Source organism: Chanodichthys erythropterus, chromosome 15, assembly GCF_024489055.1.
Source record: "Chanodichthys erythropterus isolate Z2021 chromosome 15, ASM2448905v1, whole genome shotgun sequence".
Lineage (NCBI taxonomy): Eukaryota > Metazoa > Chordata > Actinopteri > Cypriniformes > Xenocyprididae > Chanodichthys > Chanodichthys erythropterus.
Genome location: NC_090235.1, coordinates 28136203 through 28153021, shown reverse-complemented (window position 1 = coordinate 28153021; position 16819 = coordinate 28136203). Strand labels below are relative to the sequence as shown.

General features: G+C 35.4%; 2 protein-coding genes across 3 annotated transcripts; one reads left to right on the top strand and one right to left on the bottom strand.

Annotated features, from left to right (window-relative positions):
* The first annotated feature begins 398 nt into the window (after positions 1-398).
* Positions 399-7909, top strand: hdac1 (histone deacetylase 1). Of its 2 annotated transcripts, none has more exons than XM_067411071.1 (14): positions 399-519; positions 1274-1386; positions 1477-1594; positions 1742-1816; positions 1914-2052; positions 2630-2771; positions 2853-2945; positions 3049-3157; positions 4567-4707; positions 4794-4902; positions 5498-5625; positions 5816-5962; positions 6158-6206; positions 7202-7909. In XM_067411071.1, exons 1-14 carry the CDS (start codon positions 468-470, stop codon positions 7227-7229), a joined length of 1443 nt encoding a protein of 480 aa, XP_067267172.1. In that variant the 5' UTR covers positions 399-467; the 3' UTR covers positions 7230-7909. The 2 variants fall into 2 exon arrangements, with proteins under 2 accessions (XP_067267172.1, XP_067267171.1); XM_067411070.1 differs by having other exon boundaries at positions 5816-5974.
* A 1730-nt stretch (positions 7910-9639) lies between these two features.
* Positions 9640-16431, bottom strand: eif3i (eukaryotic translation initiation factor 3, subunit I). Its single transcript, XM_067411381.1, has 11 exons — positions 16293-16431; positions 15919-16011; positions 15752-15839; positions 15524-15589; positions 14452-14601; positions 14240-14367; positions 12042-12152; positions 11867-11956; positions 11682-11755; positions 11450-11542; positions 9640-9918 (listed from the first exon to the last, which is right to left on the bottom strand). Exons 1-11 carry the CDS (start codon positions 16293-16295, stop codon positions 9837-9839), a joined length of 978 nt encoding a protein of 325 aa, XP_067267482.1. The 5' UTR covers positions 16296-16431; the 3' UTR covers positions 9640-9836.
* Between the last annotated feature and the right edge of the window lie 388 nt (positions 16432-16819).

The window sequence follows — 16819 nt, the reverse complement described above, 5'->3', positions numbered from 1 at the left end:
TTTTCATTATGTAATTTGTAATCAGTAATGAACTATAATTTGTAAGTAGTCTATTTAAAACTGCTAGTAGATCATTTTTCATCCACCATTGCTGAGGAAAAGGGTTTTGAGTACTTGCATCCTTAATTGCTATCGTTTATGAGTTAATAACTAGGGAAGAAAAAGTTGTAAATAAACCAATTAGAACTGATTGTAATAAATAAACTATCAAAATTATTCCGTGATTGTTATATTTTCATTCTATATGCATAAGAGCAGACGTTTAAACAGCTGTGGAGTAAATGGAACTAGACCTAAATACTTGATTAAGACAGCAAGTGAAATGATTGGCGGAAAAACGAGAGACTCACGCCCTCCGTGATGGAATTTGAACTGTGATTGGCTCAAAGCTACCCGAGACAAGTTGCTATTGAAGTTCCTCAGTGCGCAGAAAGCCCGGTAGGCGCAGGCTGTAATTGGAGGGTAAAATGGCGCTGAGTTCTCAAGGAACAAAGAAGAAAGTTTGCTATTATTATGACGGTAAGAATTGCATTTTTCCCGGTGAAATATCGAGCTTTTATTCTTAGAGAAATGAAACGCGGTGCCTGCTCCGGAATAATTCTGCATAATGCCTAAGTTCCTTTGAGTGCTGCTTAATTGTTAGCCGGGTTTAGCAGCACGGTGCTAATGCTAGTGTTAGCTTAGCGTGCTAGCTGCTCTTCATCCTGTTGTTCTTATTCACTGTTAGCAGCAAGTCCACAGCATGGAGCTAACACCAGCAAAATTCACACTCTTTTTGCAAGTGCAGTATATCGCATACACTTCACCACATTTATTCTTTATCTCCCGCATGTAGCGTCGATAAAATTAGCTTTACACTATAGACCGTAAGAGTTCATATGAATTGAGCTCGTTGCCCTTATTGATGTCTTCAGTGCTAGTTGTAGTATCACTCCGAGCGTGTGTGAATGATGCTTTAGTTTGTAATGGGAGCAGTTTTGTCTTTGTTTTTCCCATGTTGTTTTCTCTCATCTCCCCTTATTGTCACGTATGAACATCGAGTTGTGGATTGTGATAAAATTATCAGGTTGAATCTTTAGTATGGCTTTGTGTCTAGTTCAGGGCCTATTGGAAACATTGATTTTTCCATAATGTCAGAAATAATTCAATGTTTTTTTTTTTTCAAAGAACACTTTTTGTTAGTCTTCCATGAAACCAGGAGTATCGAGCAATTTTCTGTTTATTATTTACAAAATTTTTTATTTATTTTTTATTTTTTATTTTTTCTCTACAGGAGATGTTGGGAATTACTACTATGGCCAGGGTCATCCGATGAAACCCCACAGAATCCGGATGACCCATAACCTCCTGCTCAACTATGGGCTGTATAGGAAAATGGAAATTTATGTAAGAAATTCACCACTACTTTTTATATACATTTTTTTTTTTTCATGTTTTTTTGGCTAAGCCAATTTCTTCATTTGTTTGCATGTTTAGCGGCCTCATAAGGCCAATGCTGAAGAAATGACCAAGTACCACAGTGACGACTACATCAAGTTCCTTCGTTCCATCCGCCCAGACAACATGTCTGAGTACAGCAAGCAGATGCAGAGATGTGAGTTGATGTATTTTCTTTACTCAAGATGATCAGTTGTGAAGTCTTAAATGACAGCAGTAAATTTAACTGTGATACAAGTTACTTTACTTTGGACTTCTTTTCATGTCTTGGTTGTACAGTGAATGTGTTTTATTGTCTTTACAGTTAACGTAGGGGAGGATTGTCCTGTCTTTGACGGCTTATTTGAGTTCTGTCAGCTCTCAACAGGTGGATCTGTTGGTAAGTGTTGTTTTTTCTCCTCTCACAGAGTCTGCTTAAGGTTTGCTTATGTTTGGTGCAGCTAAATGTTTTTTTTTTTTCTTCTAATAATTCTCAGCTGGGGCTGTGAAACTCAACAAACAGCAGACAGACATTGCCATTAACTGGGCAGGTGGCCTTCATCATGCCAAGAAATCTGAGGCATCTGGATTCTGCTATGTTAACGACATCGTACTGGCCATTCTGGAACTGCTCAAGTATGCTTGTTACTAAAAAAGAAAAATGCTCTTATGCTCACCACGACTGTATTGTTGATCAAAAGTTCAGTAAAATTGGTTAACATTGTTAAAATCTAATTCCTATGATGGGGAAGTATTCTAATATGCTGATTTGGTGTTTAGTTATCTATTATTATTATTATTATTATTATTATTATTATTATTATTATTATTATTGATATCTATCAAGAAAAATGTAGAGCTGTTTCCACAAAAATATTAAGAACCAAAAATGTTTTCAACACTGATAATACTCATTGATAAGTGGGTTTTTTTTTTCGTAACTGACCACAAACTTTTGAATGATTGTGTATCACCGTTACCACATAATACTAATCAAGAAGTTTTATAAAATAGAAAATTTTAAAATTTTAATTGTATTTTTACTGTATCTTTGATCATATAAATGTAGCCTTGGTGAGACTTTTCAAAAACATTAAACTCTTATTCCAAACTTTGACCAGTAGCGTGTGTATAAGTTTCATAGAATTTTATAGTTTAAGCTTATGTAAAAACTTTTATTTTTATTACTCAAAGCCTTCAATAATCTTTCTAGATACCATCAAAGAGTGCTTTACATTGACATTGACATTCATCACGGTGATGGAGTTGAGGAAGCCTTCTACACAACTGACCGTGTCATGACTGTGTCTTTCCACAAATATGGAGAGTATTTTCCTGGTACTGGAGACCTCAGAGTAAGTCCCTGCAAGTTTTTGCAAGTAAACGCTTTTTGATAAAATATGCATGTAACTATATATTCTTATTTTCTTTTATAGGATATTGGTGCAGGGAAGGGAAAATACTATGCTGTAAATTACCCGCTCAGGGATGGTATCGACGATGAATCCTACGAAGCCATATTCAAACCTGTACGTTTGTAAACTTTTGCAATCCATAAAAAGCCTCACTGCCAAAAATGTGCTCATCTTAAATTGCAGATGAATGAATGTGTGTTGTTTGAATGTCTTGTAGATCATGGCCAAAGTGATGGAGATGTACCAGCCCAGTGCTGTGGTGCTCCAGTGTGGTGCTGACTCTCTGTCTGGAGATAGATTGGGCTGCTTTAACCTCACCATCAAAGGTATCAAATTCAATCAAACCTCTAGTTAAGTCTTTAAAGGATTAGTTCACTTCAGAATTCAAATTTCTTGATAATTTACTCAGCCCCATGTCATCTGAGATGTTTGTCTTTCTTCAGTTGAAAAGAAATTTAAGGTTAAGGAAAACATTTATGGATTTTTCTCCATATAGTGGACTTCACCAGGGTACAACGGGTTAAAGGTCCAAATTGCAGTTTCAGTGCAGCTTCAAAGGGCTCTACACGATCCCAGACGAGGAATAAGAGTCTAGTCTAGTGAAATGATCGGTCAGTTCCTAAAAAAAAAAAAAATAAATAAATAAATAAGACGCAATATGCTTTTTAACCACAAATGCTCATTGTGCACTAGCTGTGCGATGCAGCATACATTACGTAATTGTGTTGGAAAGGTCAATGCATGATGCAGATGTAGGTTTAAGTACCGAACAAGTGTTTACAAAAACGTGCAAAGACTAGGTCAAACGCCCTTTACAAAAAAGGTAAAACAATGATTGATGATTTTGAAGTTTGAGAAGAAAATGGAATGGAGTTTTTCACCCTACCGCGGTACTTCCACCTACGTCACGTGTGACCCTTTCCAACATGATTACGCAAGACGAGCATTAGTGGTTAAAAAGTATATAATTTATTTTTTTTAAGAAAATGATTGATCGTTTTGCTAGATAAGACCCTTATTCCTCATCTGGGATTGTGTAGAACCCTTTGAAGCTGCACTGCAACTGCAATTTAAACTTTCAACCCATTGGTAGCCGTTGAAGTCCACTATATGGAGAATAATCCTGGAATGTTTTCCTCAACCACAATTTCTTTTTGACTAAAAAAAGACAGACAAACATTTTGAATGACATGGCGGTGAGTAAATTATCAATAATTGAGTAAATTGAACTAATCCTTTAAGGGCAAGCTCACACTACAGAACTAGTTGAAACCTTGTTTGTGAAGTGTGAGCACAACAGCAATTCTTGTCATCTGTCATCTTGTCATATCCGCATGCATACTACACACAAAAACGTTGACAAGGTGTACAGACTTTAAGATAATTGGTCAAGAGGCAGTCCTGACCAGCAGCGAAAACTTTTCTTTTTTTCCTCATAGTGATGAGATTTTTCCGTTTACACTATATGCACTGTGATTGGCTGCATTGGTTCCACCTTGTTGCATTGCACACACATTTACTAGATCACATGGCAATATCGAATAGGTTTGAAAATATCGCAGCGTCTGTGACTGCTCAGGTCGCTGACCTGCTTATACTTAACAAGCATCAATGACCACAACAAGCACAGATTTGGCCATAATCCAGGGATTAATCCAACCAAAAGTCATGTATTGTGAGCTTGCCATAAAGTGAATGATATTTGTCTAACCAAACCCCTGTGTGTGTGCTTCAGGTCATGCTAAGTGTGTGGAGTACATGAAGAGCTTCAACCTGCCCCTGCTCATGCTGGGAGGTGGAGGCTACACCATCAGGAACGTGGCCCGCTGCTGGACCTATGAGACGGCTGTAGCGCTGGACAGCACTATTCCCAATGGTGAGACTCTTGATTGTTTTGTTAGATTGACATATTTTGTTCTTTTGATGGTCAACACCAATGAACTTGTTCTTTCGTTACATCAGAGCTCCCGTACAATGACTACTTTGAGTATTTTGGACCTGATTTCAAGCTCCACATCAGCCCCTCCAACATGACCAATCAGAATACAAATGACTACCTGGAAAAGATCAAGTAAGTGGAATGAATTGCCAATTCAGTTCACATTTATTTGTATTGCTCTTTTCACAATACAAATCGTTTCAAAGCAGCTTTACAGAAAAAGCATGTTTCTACATTTTGTTATCAGAAGCGACTGTGTTAATGTCCATATGTTCGAAATATACAGTTCTAAGATGATACAAATCATGCAGTTAGCTAGCATCATATATTCGTTTAGGCAGAAACAATCTCATTAAGCAGTTATTACAAATTGTGATCATAGTGATTACAATAAATAGAACATTTGGCAGTTGTGGATATTGATTCAGAGTTGGCGTCATCTGAAGTCCTGGCAGGGTTTGGCGGATGGATTCAAGTTAATTTGGTATATGGATGGAAATCATGAAAAAAAAAAAAAAAAAAAAGAGTATAGATGTGGATTAGATTGGGTTTGTAATTTTTTTTTTTTTTTTTTTTTTTTTTTTTTTTTTTTAATGCTTTTGTTTTACTCATGTTGCAAAAAACGAACCAATTTCAGTCTGATATGATAATTTGAACTTGTATAATATCCATTACATATCTGCAGGTTGAACATTGAGATATTTTGTCTTTTTGTTTTTCTATACAGGCAGCGGTTGTTTGAGAATCTGCGGATGTTGCCTCATGCCCCAGGGGTTCAGATGCAGGCAATCCCAGAGGATGCTGTTCAGGAAGACAGTGGAGATGAGGAGGACGACCCTGACAAACGCATCTCCAGTGAGTGCCAGCTTTATTCCCTTGTTGCCGGCTGTTTCATCACTGACTGTCAAATACGGAAGGATGCGGAATTGATCTTCTTGCCTTGTCATTGTGGACCGGTTTCATGCGCACTGATACTGATATATAGAAGTTTAGATCTGAGTGTTTCCTAAGGTCAGAGCATAAATGTCGTTTTTCTTTTCTCCAGTCCGTGCCCATGACAAGCGGATAGCCTGTGATGAGGAGTTCTCAGACTCTGAGGACGAAGGACAGGGCGGCCGGAGAAATGCAGCCAATTACAAGAAGCCTAAACGAGTGAAGACCGAAGAAGAGAAGGATGGAGAAGAGAAGAAAGGTGAGCCAACAGGTACAGCTGGTTTCTTTTATTTCAGGCTCATTCATATTAGCAAGAATTGGTTATCTCAGATTGCAATAATTAGCACAAGTTTTTATTCATTTGCGTATTGTATAAGAAAAGCACTGCATTGTAGTTAAAAGAAGTTAATTTAAAATATGAAGTTGACACACTGTCCCTCCAATATGATACTAGATGTTAAAGAAGAAGAGAAAGCTTCAGAAGAAAAAATGGACACAAAGGGGTAAGTTCTCTCTCATATTGTGGGTTTTGAAATGTGTGCTCTGGTTTTCTGGTTTTTACTTAAATTTTTTTCTTTTTTAAATCTCTGAAGGGTTTTTTTTAATTATTTTTAGAACTTTTTTTTTTATATATATATTTATCGATGCTACTTCAGCAAGGACACATTACATTGATCGAAAGTGACAGTAAAGACATTTATAATTGAATCTATTTCAAATAAATGCTGTTCTTTTGAACTTTATTCAGAGAATCCTGAAAAAATGTATCACAGTTTACATAAATATTAAGCAGCAAAAACTGTTTTCAAAGTTTAATAATAGATGTTTCTTGAGCAGCAAATGAGCATATTAGAATGATTTCTGAAGGATCACGTGACACTGAAGACTGCAATGATAATAGCTTTGCCATCACTGGAATTACTTTTTTTTTTTTTTTTTTTTTTTTTCCTTTTTCACAATATACGGAAGAGGATTAGGGCCAAGCAATAATAAAAAAAATAAAACACATCTTGATTGTTAAATCTTGAGAAAGTCGTTAAATTATGAGGGGGGGGGGGGAAACTTGTTAAATTTCGAGGAAAAGTCGAGTTTTTATCAAATTTAACGAATTTGTTCTCGTAATTTAACGACTTTTTTCTTGTAATTTAATGAGTTTATTCTACACATTTTATCTAGACTTTTTTTTTTTTTTTTTTCTAAATTTAACGACTTTAATCTCGATGGTTTTATTTTTTTATTATTGCTTGGCCCTAATCCTCTTTAACAATATTACTGTTTAGACTTTTTGATCAAATGTATAGTTGGTGAGTATAAGAGACTTCTTTCAAAAACATAAAAAAAACCTGCTAACCCCTGATTCTTAAACTAGTGTATAAATAAGCAAAATTTTGTGAGCAAAAATAGTTTATATTTGCTGTATAATATTTACAAAGATAATTGACCCATGGTTTTTTTTCAATGTTTATGATTTTTTTTTTTTTTCTTTTCTCTTTTACAGGCCAAAAGAAGAATTAAAAACAGTCTGAGAAATGGACATGTGGTCCTCATGGATGCATGAACTTAAATTGTCATACACCCTCATCTTCTCAAACGACAAACCCACATAAACACGTTAGATGGACTGTAAATTATTTTGTAAGACTCGTTTTACTATTTGTAATCTAATGAAGCGGTATAAAAGTTTTTACATTTTACAAGTGTGAAATGACAGAATTTTTTTTTTTTTCTTTTTTTTGTGCTTTGGAACCATGTTTGTTTGCCTCCCGCCTTTAATACTTATGTTACTGTTTACCAACAATAGCACCTCAAACAGGACCAGAGATAGCACATATCTTTCTCTCCCATCATGGGAAACTCTCCCCTCGAATTTGTTTTAAATCATGGATTGACACTTATTGGCCGCTCTTATTTAGTTTTCTCTGCTGATGCTGTTTGAGTACAGTGTCCTTTACCTCGTTTTTAAGCGCTAAATGTTTGTTTTTATTAAGGTGTCTGTCTTGGATGGCTCTGTATTGAACTTTCCCCCTGTCTGGTGGGGCATGGCAAAGGCTTGCTGTATTGCTGTTAGATTCCAGATTATTTTCTGTTGTTACGCTAGCAGGTCAGTCACACGACTGACCAGATATAGCCGTTTGGAGTTCCAGAGTTCAGTGGTTGTGAAATGTCCTTATTATAACAATGACTTTGATAAATAAAGAGAAACTCTCTGACATTTGTGGATTTCATTAATCTTGTACAAATGCAGTATTTTACTGTGTTCACAGCTTGTTGAAAATCTGAAACTGCATACTTAGTATAAAATTCATCAGTGATCATCACATTAGGTTGTATATTTGCAAATCAAACAATGCATCCAACAATAACACTTTACATTATGGCTCCGTTCATCAACATTGATTAGTGCAGTGTTTCATGAACAATGTTTTAACATTTCATATTGTCTTTATTGTTTTTAAATATAAAATGCTATATTGTTAGATGGAAAATACCATGCATGTATATTTGCCCATAATCAGACTCGTTCCCACGAGTTTATATGTTGTGGCCACGACAAAACTAAATGAACCGAACATGTCCCGGTCACTGTAATATAGCCCACTGAATCATTCTCAATCTTAATGCTGACAACAATGGAACCACTAGGGAGAGAACTGTCAGGAGATGTATTTCTTAGCACAAAAGAGGACAGTGGTACTAGAGGATTACCAAATCATTAAGTGTGAAAATATAGCAAAAGTAACACAGAAATTCAAAAACAATGGACTTGTGACGAGGCCCCTGAAATAATCAGGCTTTCATTTAGTGATGGATTTTTTTGCTAGACAAAGAGCAGGATAAATACCAAGTGAGTGTCTCAGAGTCAGCAAAAACTATGAAAAGAGTAACTCTTTCTCACAGAGTAAGATGCAGCCTGCAGAAATGACATGTACCTACTGTAGCCAAAGCACAATAAAGTCAGTTAGCCATTTCCAAAGCCCATATTTACAAAATATAGATTCTGGGAATCAATACTCTGGTCTCATGAGACCAAATCAATCATTTTGGATCTAACAGCATCCAAAATATTATGGTGTTGCAAGAGGAGGAGTACAGTGGGAAGTGCCTGGTTCCCACAGTAAAGTTCAGTGGTAGTAAAGCTCTTATATAGGGATGTATGAGTGCTGAAGGTGTGAGGGAGTTGTGTTTTATCAATGCGGTCATGAATTGCCACACCACTGTGTAATTTAATACACAAACTTGAAACAGATGTTACTCTTTCCTCACTCCCTGCATTGTTGGGCATTTTTTCAACATGACAATGAGGATATGCATTCTCCCAAGGTGAAAAACCTTCTGTGGACATGTATTGCACTCAATCTTAACACTCTTGAGCACCTGTGGAGGATTCTGTAGAGATGAGTTGAGCAACACTCCCCATTAAAGATCATGGCATTTAAGGAGCTCATCATCCAGGAGTCAAACAGGACAGAGGTGACATTTTGTCATGAACTTGTACACTCCGTGCCAAGAAGGGTCAGAGCAGTATATTCAAAATAATGGAGAGCATACTAAGTACTAGAATATTATACTTTTGTTGAATTAAATCTAGGTTGTACTCATTTCTGCAATTCTTAATTTAAACAAAATTGGCTAATTTACTTTATGGCTATTTATGGCATATATTTCTTTTTTTATTATGTAATGTTTAATACATTTGTTTTGCCATCTTTCCATGAATTGTATTAGTGATCATAAAGAAAATACATCTTTTGTATTTGTTCAGAGGGGGTGTACTCATTTATGCTGTGCACTGTATACCCTTAACCACAGATTTGATACAAAATATTTGTAAAGGTTTAAAAGTTTTATGAAGCATTTCAAAAGCACCCATCAAATCAGGTAAGCTTCTACAGTGATGGCACCAATGTATAAAAAGACAATAACAAAAGAGTCCACTTTATATCTCAAACCCAGTTTATTCAGAATGTTAAATTCTTTAAATACACATTGCATCAAATGCTTTAAATGCAATATTTGTATGAAGGTGGCCGTATAAAACTCCATGCTTGGCCTTGTGTAGTTGATCAGGTGTTACTAGTGTGTCCAAATGGCGATCTGTCTTGGGTGTTGGGAATGCTGGCAGTCACTGGTTATTACGCCTCAAGCTCAAAATCAAAATAGTGGGGATCGAAATAATGAATTCTGACGTAACCATCCTCTCCTCCACTGCTATAACTGTGGGTGGAAGAAAGCAGTGACATTTTTTAAATAGTTAACGATAACAATGGCAAAACATTATGGTTTTTGGTAACATTTTGGTACCACTTTACAATAAGGTTTCATTTGTTAACATGAACTAACCGTGAGGAGTATTTATTATTCTTAGTGTAAATTTCTACATTTACAATTACATTTTTTAAATCAAAAGTTGTGTGTTAACATTAATGCACTGGGAACTAATGAACAATTGTATTTTTATTAACTAACATTAACATAGATTAATAAATGCTGTATGTATTGCTCCTAGATAAGGTTACCTCATGTTGACTAATGTTAACAAATGATACCTTATTGGATAGTTACCAAAAATGTAATGTGCCCCTATTATGCTATATATTAAAGCTTTCTAATTTAGTTTACTTGCATTAAAAGAGATAGAAAAAAAATGTCATAATATACTTTGCAGGATCACCTTTTTCTCACAGTGTCTAAAACAGTTCGATAAGGATTCAGTATCTTTAAACCCCTCCTTTTCAAGAGCCCACCGATTGGTCAGATGGCCAAGTCTGTTGTGATTGGTCTATTGCTAACAGCTTGGTCAGAAACAAAACGTCTATTACCAAATCAGAATTTCAGCTCCGGAGGCTTCCTCAGAACTTTTATACACTGTGATATGAACAATAATTGTTTTAACATATCAATTCGAGCCCGAGTCCTCATCCTTTGGAAGTGCATGACAGAAAACAGCATCTTCTCGAAATGTCAAGAAAGTATGAATCAAAGTGTTTGAGGGCAGATCAAAGTAGACATTTTTCACGGAAAGCCAAAGAAGACCATAGGCTGGTATTATGCAAATCTGTTACAAACCTATGTACACAGCAAAATCACCAGAGTTAAATAATCTCTGCTTTGAGTACATATGGGCCCTCTCTAAATAGTTTTAAAGTAACACTGAAGCAGAGTTAAAGTTAATGAGATAATTAAGCAATGAATGAGCATTAGTGATGAACACCTGCTGTTAACAAGCAGAATAACTGAAGAAAAGATGATCCTCCTCTGCTGAGATCTTGATATAATATCTTTTATCTTCAGGTTTCATCTAAGACTGTGGCTGGAGTCAGCTGTAGTTCTTGTGTTTCTCTTTTCTTCAGTGATTCTGCTTGTTAACAGCAGGTGTTCATCACTAAAGCTCAATTATCACTTAATTACTCGCTTAATTATCTCATTAACTAACTCTGCTTCAGTGTTACTTTAACACCATTTAGAGAGGGACCATATGTACTCCAAGCAGAGTGGATTTAACTCTGGTGATTTTGCTGTGTAGGTTTATGCAGAAAGTAAGACTGAAATTATTAACAACTCATTCAGGCAGTTCAGAACCTGTTCTTTCTTTTGGGAGACAATAACTCCATTTGTTGTGCTCTGTTTGAATCTTTCCAGGTCTTTTACATTCACAAACAGCTATTTAACACACTGCATGAATAGTAATATCTCAAAGCGCATAATAGGGGCACTTTAAATGCACATAGAAAGGTTGAGCACAAACCTTTTCCCATCTGGATGGAATGCCACACAATTGATGGGGCCGAAGTGTCCCTTCACACGCCCAAACTCCTCTTCATAAGCCGCATGGAAAAACCTAGAAGAGAGTGGCAGTACTGGATAAGGAATCTTTTTTTTTTTTTATAAATCATTGCACTTTCGTGATTTTTATTTATTTATTTTTCAAAACATGGAAATCACATTTAAAAAGGTGTAGGTATGACAATTAAACTAACCTGGCCTCGAATTTGCCGATCCTAGTGGAGGTGGTTGTGACTTCCATAGCCTCCTGACCACCTCCCATCACCACCTAAGCAACACATAACATCTCTGCTATTGCTAATATAGAAAACATTTACACAACATAACACACAACCCAAGTTCAGTGTGAGGGCAAATACAGTAGATTTCAGAGACTTACATGATCCATGATGGGCGAGATGGCTGAGGAGTTAACAGGTCGCTCTGTTTTGAAGGTTTTGATGTGATCAAGTGTTGTGGAGTCAAATAACTGAACAATGAAGGAAGCGGTATGTGAGTCAAACTAACCAAGATTCATTTCCGCCAGAGTTTATGATTCACGTTCCAACACTGACCTTGGCAGTACAGTCTTTGGAGGCAGTGATGACCATTGTGAGATCCACAGATGACTGGATGTCATTGATCTGTTTGGTATGTTCTTTTGCCTTCTTCAAGACCTCTCCTGACTAAAGAATCACATACATTAGACAACATCTCTTCATGGGTATTACGATGCATGTGGTGGAGATATACATTATCATTCAAAAGTGTGGGGTTGATATGCGTAAGTCTCTTATGCTCAACAAGGCTGCATTTATTTGATTAAAATACAGTAAAACAGTAATACTGTGAATTACTACTACAATTTAAAATAACTGTTTTCTATTTGAATGTATTTTAAAATGTAATTTATTCCTGTGATGCAAAGCTGAATTTTCAGCAGGCATTACTCCAGTCTTCAGTGTCACATGATCCATAAGAAATTATTCTATGTTGATTTACTGCTCAAGAAACATTTCCTACTATAATCAATGTTGAAAACAGTTGTGCTGCTTAATATATTTGTGGAAACGGATACATTTTTTCTCCCAGAATTTTTGGATGAACAAAGTTCAAAAGAACAGCATTTATTTTAAATATTTTGTAACATTATAAATGTTTTTAATGTTAATTTTAAATCAATTTAATGTACCCTTGCTGAATAAAAGTATTATTTAAAAAAAATTATAATAAATTAATAATAATAATAATAATAATAATAATAAAAATGACCGACCCCAAACTTTTAAACGGTAGTGTAAAATAAATAGTGGTGGGCATAGATTAATTTTTTTTAATCTAGATTAATCTTGAAATTAATCTAGATTAATCTAGATTAAATTGGCTCATTTGAATTCTGCCGAAGACATTCAGAATATGTGAGATACCCAAATTGTCCCTGCTTCCCAATGTCCATACTATCCATCCTAAATAGTATGTGAGATTAAAATAAGTGTCCCAAAGCATAGTATGTTTGAAAAGAGTATGCCAAAAGTCCCCGGATGGTCTACTATTTCCAGTAGATTTGCAAAGTGTGGATCCGTGCAAGCTAATATTGCCCACAACCCATTGCACTTTGGACGAAGATTCAGTTCAGAACTACGAACGCGAGTAAAAAGTGTTAAAAACTACAAAACATGGCGAATATGCACGATCGACGCTGAGAGGTTGTTTAAGTGACTAATAATCAGTTCAAACTGATAGAAAATATTTATTTTCATCTGCAAATACCAATGTGGACTTTTATAAAGATCTGATTGGCCATTAACTTTTAAATGCATCATTATGCATTAATATGAGAAGAGTTCTCCACATGAAAGACTCGCGACTGCAGATCAACGTGCTGCATTTCTCTCCGATACGGTAGGAAATGAGCTAAATGAAATGTGGAGGATGTAAAATGATTGACAGGCCAGTTTACGGTGACTGGATGCGACAGAGAACAAAGACGCAACTGTATGACGTGATATTATGTCCCAAAGCTTGTCTACTCTCTTGCTACACACTCAAAAGTAAGTACTTTTTGTTCACAGAAAGAGTACATACTTTTAGGGCGTATTATAAGTAGGCGAATTGGGACGCAGCAAATGACTAAAAGTAATCCGCCATTTTGTCCGACAAAGCAGATAGGAGTTAGAAGATTAACCTCGGTGGAGTTAAACTTGAAAAATTGTGTATATTGACATCTTTCCGCGTTTGAAACAACATTGATTCTCATGTTCATTCATGTTTATTTGATGCTATAAATGGACTCTTAGTGAGAGATGATCGGTTTACGAGCTTCTTGAGCTGAGGTGCTACAGCAATCTGTCACAACATATTAAAGAGCAACAAAACGGTTTTTATTGTTTGAAATTCTTAAAAAAAAACTACACAGTTTTAAAGCTGTGACTTTGTTAAATATCATAAGTAACCTGCTCTGTCTTGTCTGTCGACGTGTTGTCAGTGTCCTCTTTGCTCCGTGATGCATTTATCACTGTGTGTGGTGTGAAAGCAACAGTAACTAAGGGGGGCGGGTCTTTGCGAAGGGTCAATTCGGCTAGGTATACATCCGCGCTAAACTATCAAGGTGAAAGTCATCATAACTTGCGTAGAATAGACCCAGCTCCCAACCCAACTTTGAGAATAGATTAACGGCGATATTTTTTTTAATCGCCCGATAAGAGTCTCACGTTAACGCAGCACATTAATGCCGATAACGGCCCACCACTAAAAAGAAACAACAGACACAAACCTTAGCACTGAACTGGTTAATTTCTCCATTTTCATGGCCAGCAATCACAAACTCCCCCAGCGGACCCCATACAGCACTGGTGATCTTTGATTCACTGCAGGGCACAGACAGATATGGCTGGTTGTCCTCTATGGGAGAGAAACAAAATATGAATACCTCTGACAGGCAGCATCACCAGTACTGTTTTAATCACCAAAAGTCAAAATACTAACCAATTTGCTGGGGGTCTCGCAGGTCGAAATAGTTGAGATAGCACTGGTAGCCCATCTGCTTGTCTGTGGAAAACATTATGATGTTCCCACTGAAGTCAAAGCCACACGTCCTGACCGCCGAGCTGGTCTCCAGCAGAGCCAGCTGCTTTCCTGGCGGAAAAGACCATATATATAATTTTTTTTGGACATTTTGTAAAACACAGCTTGTTGACAAAGCATTTAAATTGACAATAAATAATAGTTTAGTCTTGGCATGGTTTGTGAAAAGAAGCTCAACTTACAACACTGGACAAATACAATAAAGACATGATGCTAAATTTCATTTAAAAAAATAATTAAAAAACTTTGATGAACATTTCAATTTCTGAATTAAAATATTTTTAATATTCTCTGAGAGGGCTTAAATTGTAATGTGTAGGTGGTGTGACTGGAGACTAAAAAAAAAGGCAGAAATTGAGAATTTCCAATTGGGTGGTAATAATAATAATAATAATAATAATAATAAGTAACTGTAATTTTATTTTAAATAGTTAATATTTTAAAAACAATATGCAGGTGGTGTGACTGTCTGGAGATTGCAAAATAAATGTGAAAAAAACAAAAACAATAAAAGGCTGAAACTGAGAAAATGTAGAATAGTTTAGTAATAATAACAATAGTAATAATAATTATAAGCCACTGCAATTTGATTTTAAAATATTAATATTTTTTTAAATTTTATTAAATGTTTAAAATATTTGACAATTTTGAGTTGTTTGTTTGAAAATAATAATAATAATAATAATAATAATAATAATAATAATAATGTTTTATAATATTAAGATTTAATATTAGATATTAATATTTAAAAAACAATCTGTAAGGAGAAAAACATTAAAAGACTAAAGGTTTAGCATTGTTTTTAAACACTCACACATATACATACATACATAATATATAATATATATAATATATATATACACACACATATGTAAAAATTTTATCCTTTTGTTGCTTTGTTGTTGCCATGCATAAAGAAAGCACAAAAAAAAGAGAATTATTTGTGTATTTTCTATTATAATACACTGCCAACCTGTCTCACAGTCCCAGAGCCTGCAGCTGTTATCAGCAGATCCAGTCAAGACATTCTTTGTGTCCCCTTTGAAACATGTTAAGAAACATTTTTTCCAAAAACAAATGACATGTAGTAAAGAAAGTTGCAGGGGACATATTCACATATATCCAAATGACGCAAGAAAAAATAAATAAATAAAATTCATTTAGCATTTTTTCAACACTGAAGATCATTTAGAAAGGATACAGTCAACATCCACACACCAGACGGCACCGGTGTGTCCATTATAAGTGCCGAGCCTTTCTCCATTGACAGAGTACCAAACATTCGCAATCTAAAATGACAATGTACATGTAAAAATATAATCCCAAAAAATGCATTGACAAATTGTGATGTTGTAGTTTATCACTTACTGGATCCTTGGCTACTGAGAACAAGAGATCTCCCTCTCTGTTGTATTTGATCTGAGTGATGGACCTCTCATGGCCCTGCAGAAGAATGGGTTTCTATAGGAAATATAAAGCATGAGTGTTTAATGTTCATGATTTAATACATGACAACAGAGTCACTGTAGTTACACACGATTGAATGCCTTGCTGTAAGTGTTCTCACTAATACAGGTGACGCTACAGTAATATAACAATCATTAACTTCTCATCACAATGAAGAATATTTGACCAATGTAAAACTTAGCATCTGCTAGCTAATGAAGAACCAACGGTTAACAGACTTCCGGTGCGTCTGCATTACATTTAATAGCTCAAGTAATACGTAGACCTATGCTTACCATTATCGCCGGTTTCGTACGGGCAGAATATGATCGAAATTATATTTCAATCTGCCGCAGAAAAACACAGTACGCGGTACGCGTGCTCAACTGCGCCCGGTTAGAAACGGAAAAGACGGACTTCACTTCCTGTACAGACAAAAACAGGTCCCTGTTGAACAATGAACAATTCTAACGGTCCGGATAGAACATAACATAAGAATAGAAAGTGATAATTTTGTTAGCGCTTCTTGAATAATGAGATGATAATACATTTTTAAATGTTTTTGTTATATTATTTGTCGCAAACGTTAACCCTCTATGGTACGCAATATGATATCAATGAGAAAGAAAATTATTTGTGTTGTTTTTCCTGCTTAAAATTGGACATTTAAACAATATCAGTAAACATTTTCATAAATTTTTAAATTATTTATTTTCTCTCGAGGCAACATAGTACCACAATGGAACATTTAAACATTTGGCATTTTCATGTAGAAAAAAAGAAATATATTTATTGAAAACATAAATTCTTTAACTAGACACTT

What these genes read in the sequence shown, in the direction of transcription:
- hdac1 (XM_067411070.1), top strand. Translation starts at nt 468, where the DNA reads ATGGCGCTGAGTTCTCAAGGAACAAAGAAGAAAGTTTGCTATTATTAT. An exon ending in CTCAACAGGTGGATCTGTTG is followed by an intron (nt 1,817 to 1,913) that starts GTAAGTGTTGTT and finishes AATAATTCTCAG; the next exon opens with CTGGGGCTGTGAAACTCAAC. An exon ending in CTTTAACCTCACCATCAAAG is followed by an intron (nt 3,158 to 4,566) that starts GTATCAAATTCA and finishes TGTGTGCTTCAG; the next exon opens with GTCATGCTAAGTGTGTGGAG.
- eif3i (XM_067411381.1), bottom strand. An exon ending in CTGGTGTGTGGATGTTGACT is followed by an intron (nt 15,590 to 15,751) that starts GTATCCTTTCTA and finishes CATGTTTCAAAG; the next exon opens with GGGACACAAAGAATGTCTTG. An exon ending in GCGAGACCCCCAGCAAATTG is followed by an intron (nt 14,368 to 14,451) that starts GTTAGTATTTTG and finishes TCTCTCCCATAG; the next exon opens with AGGACAACCAGCCATATCTG.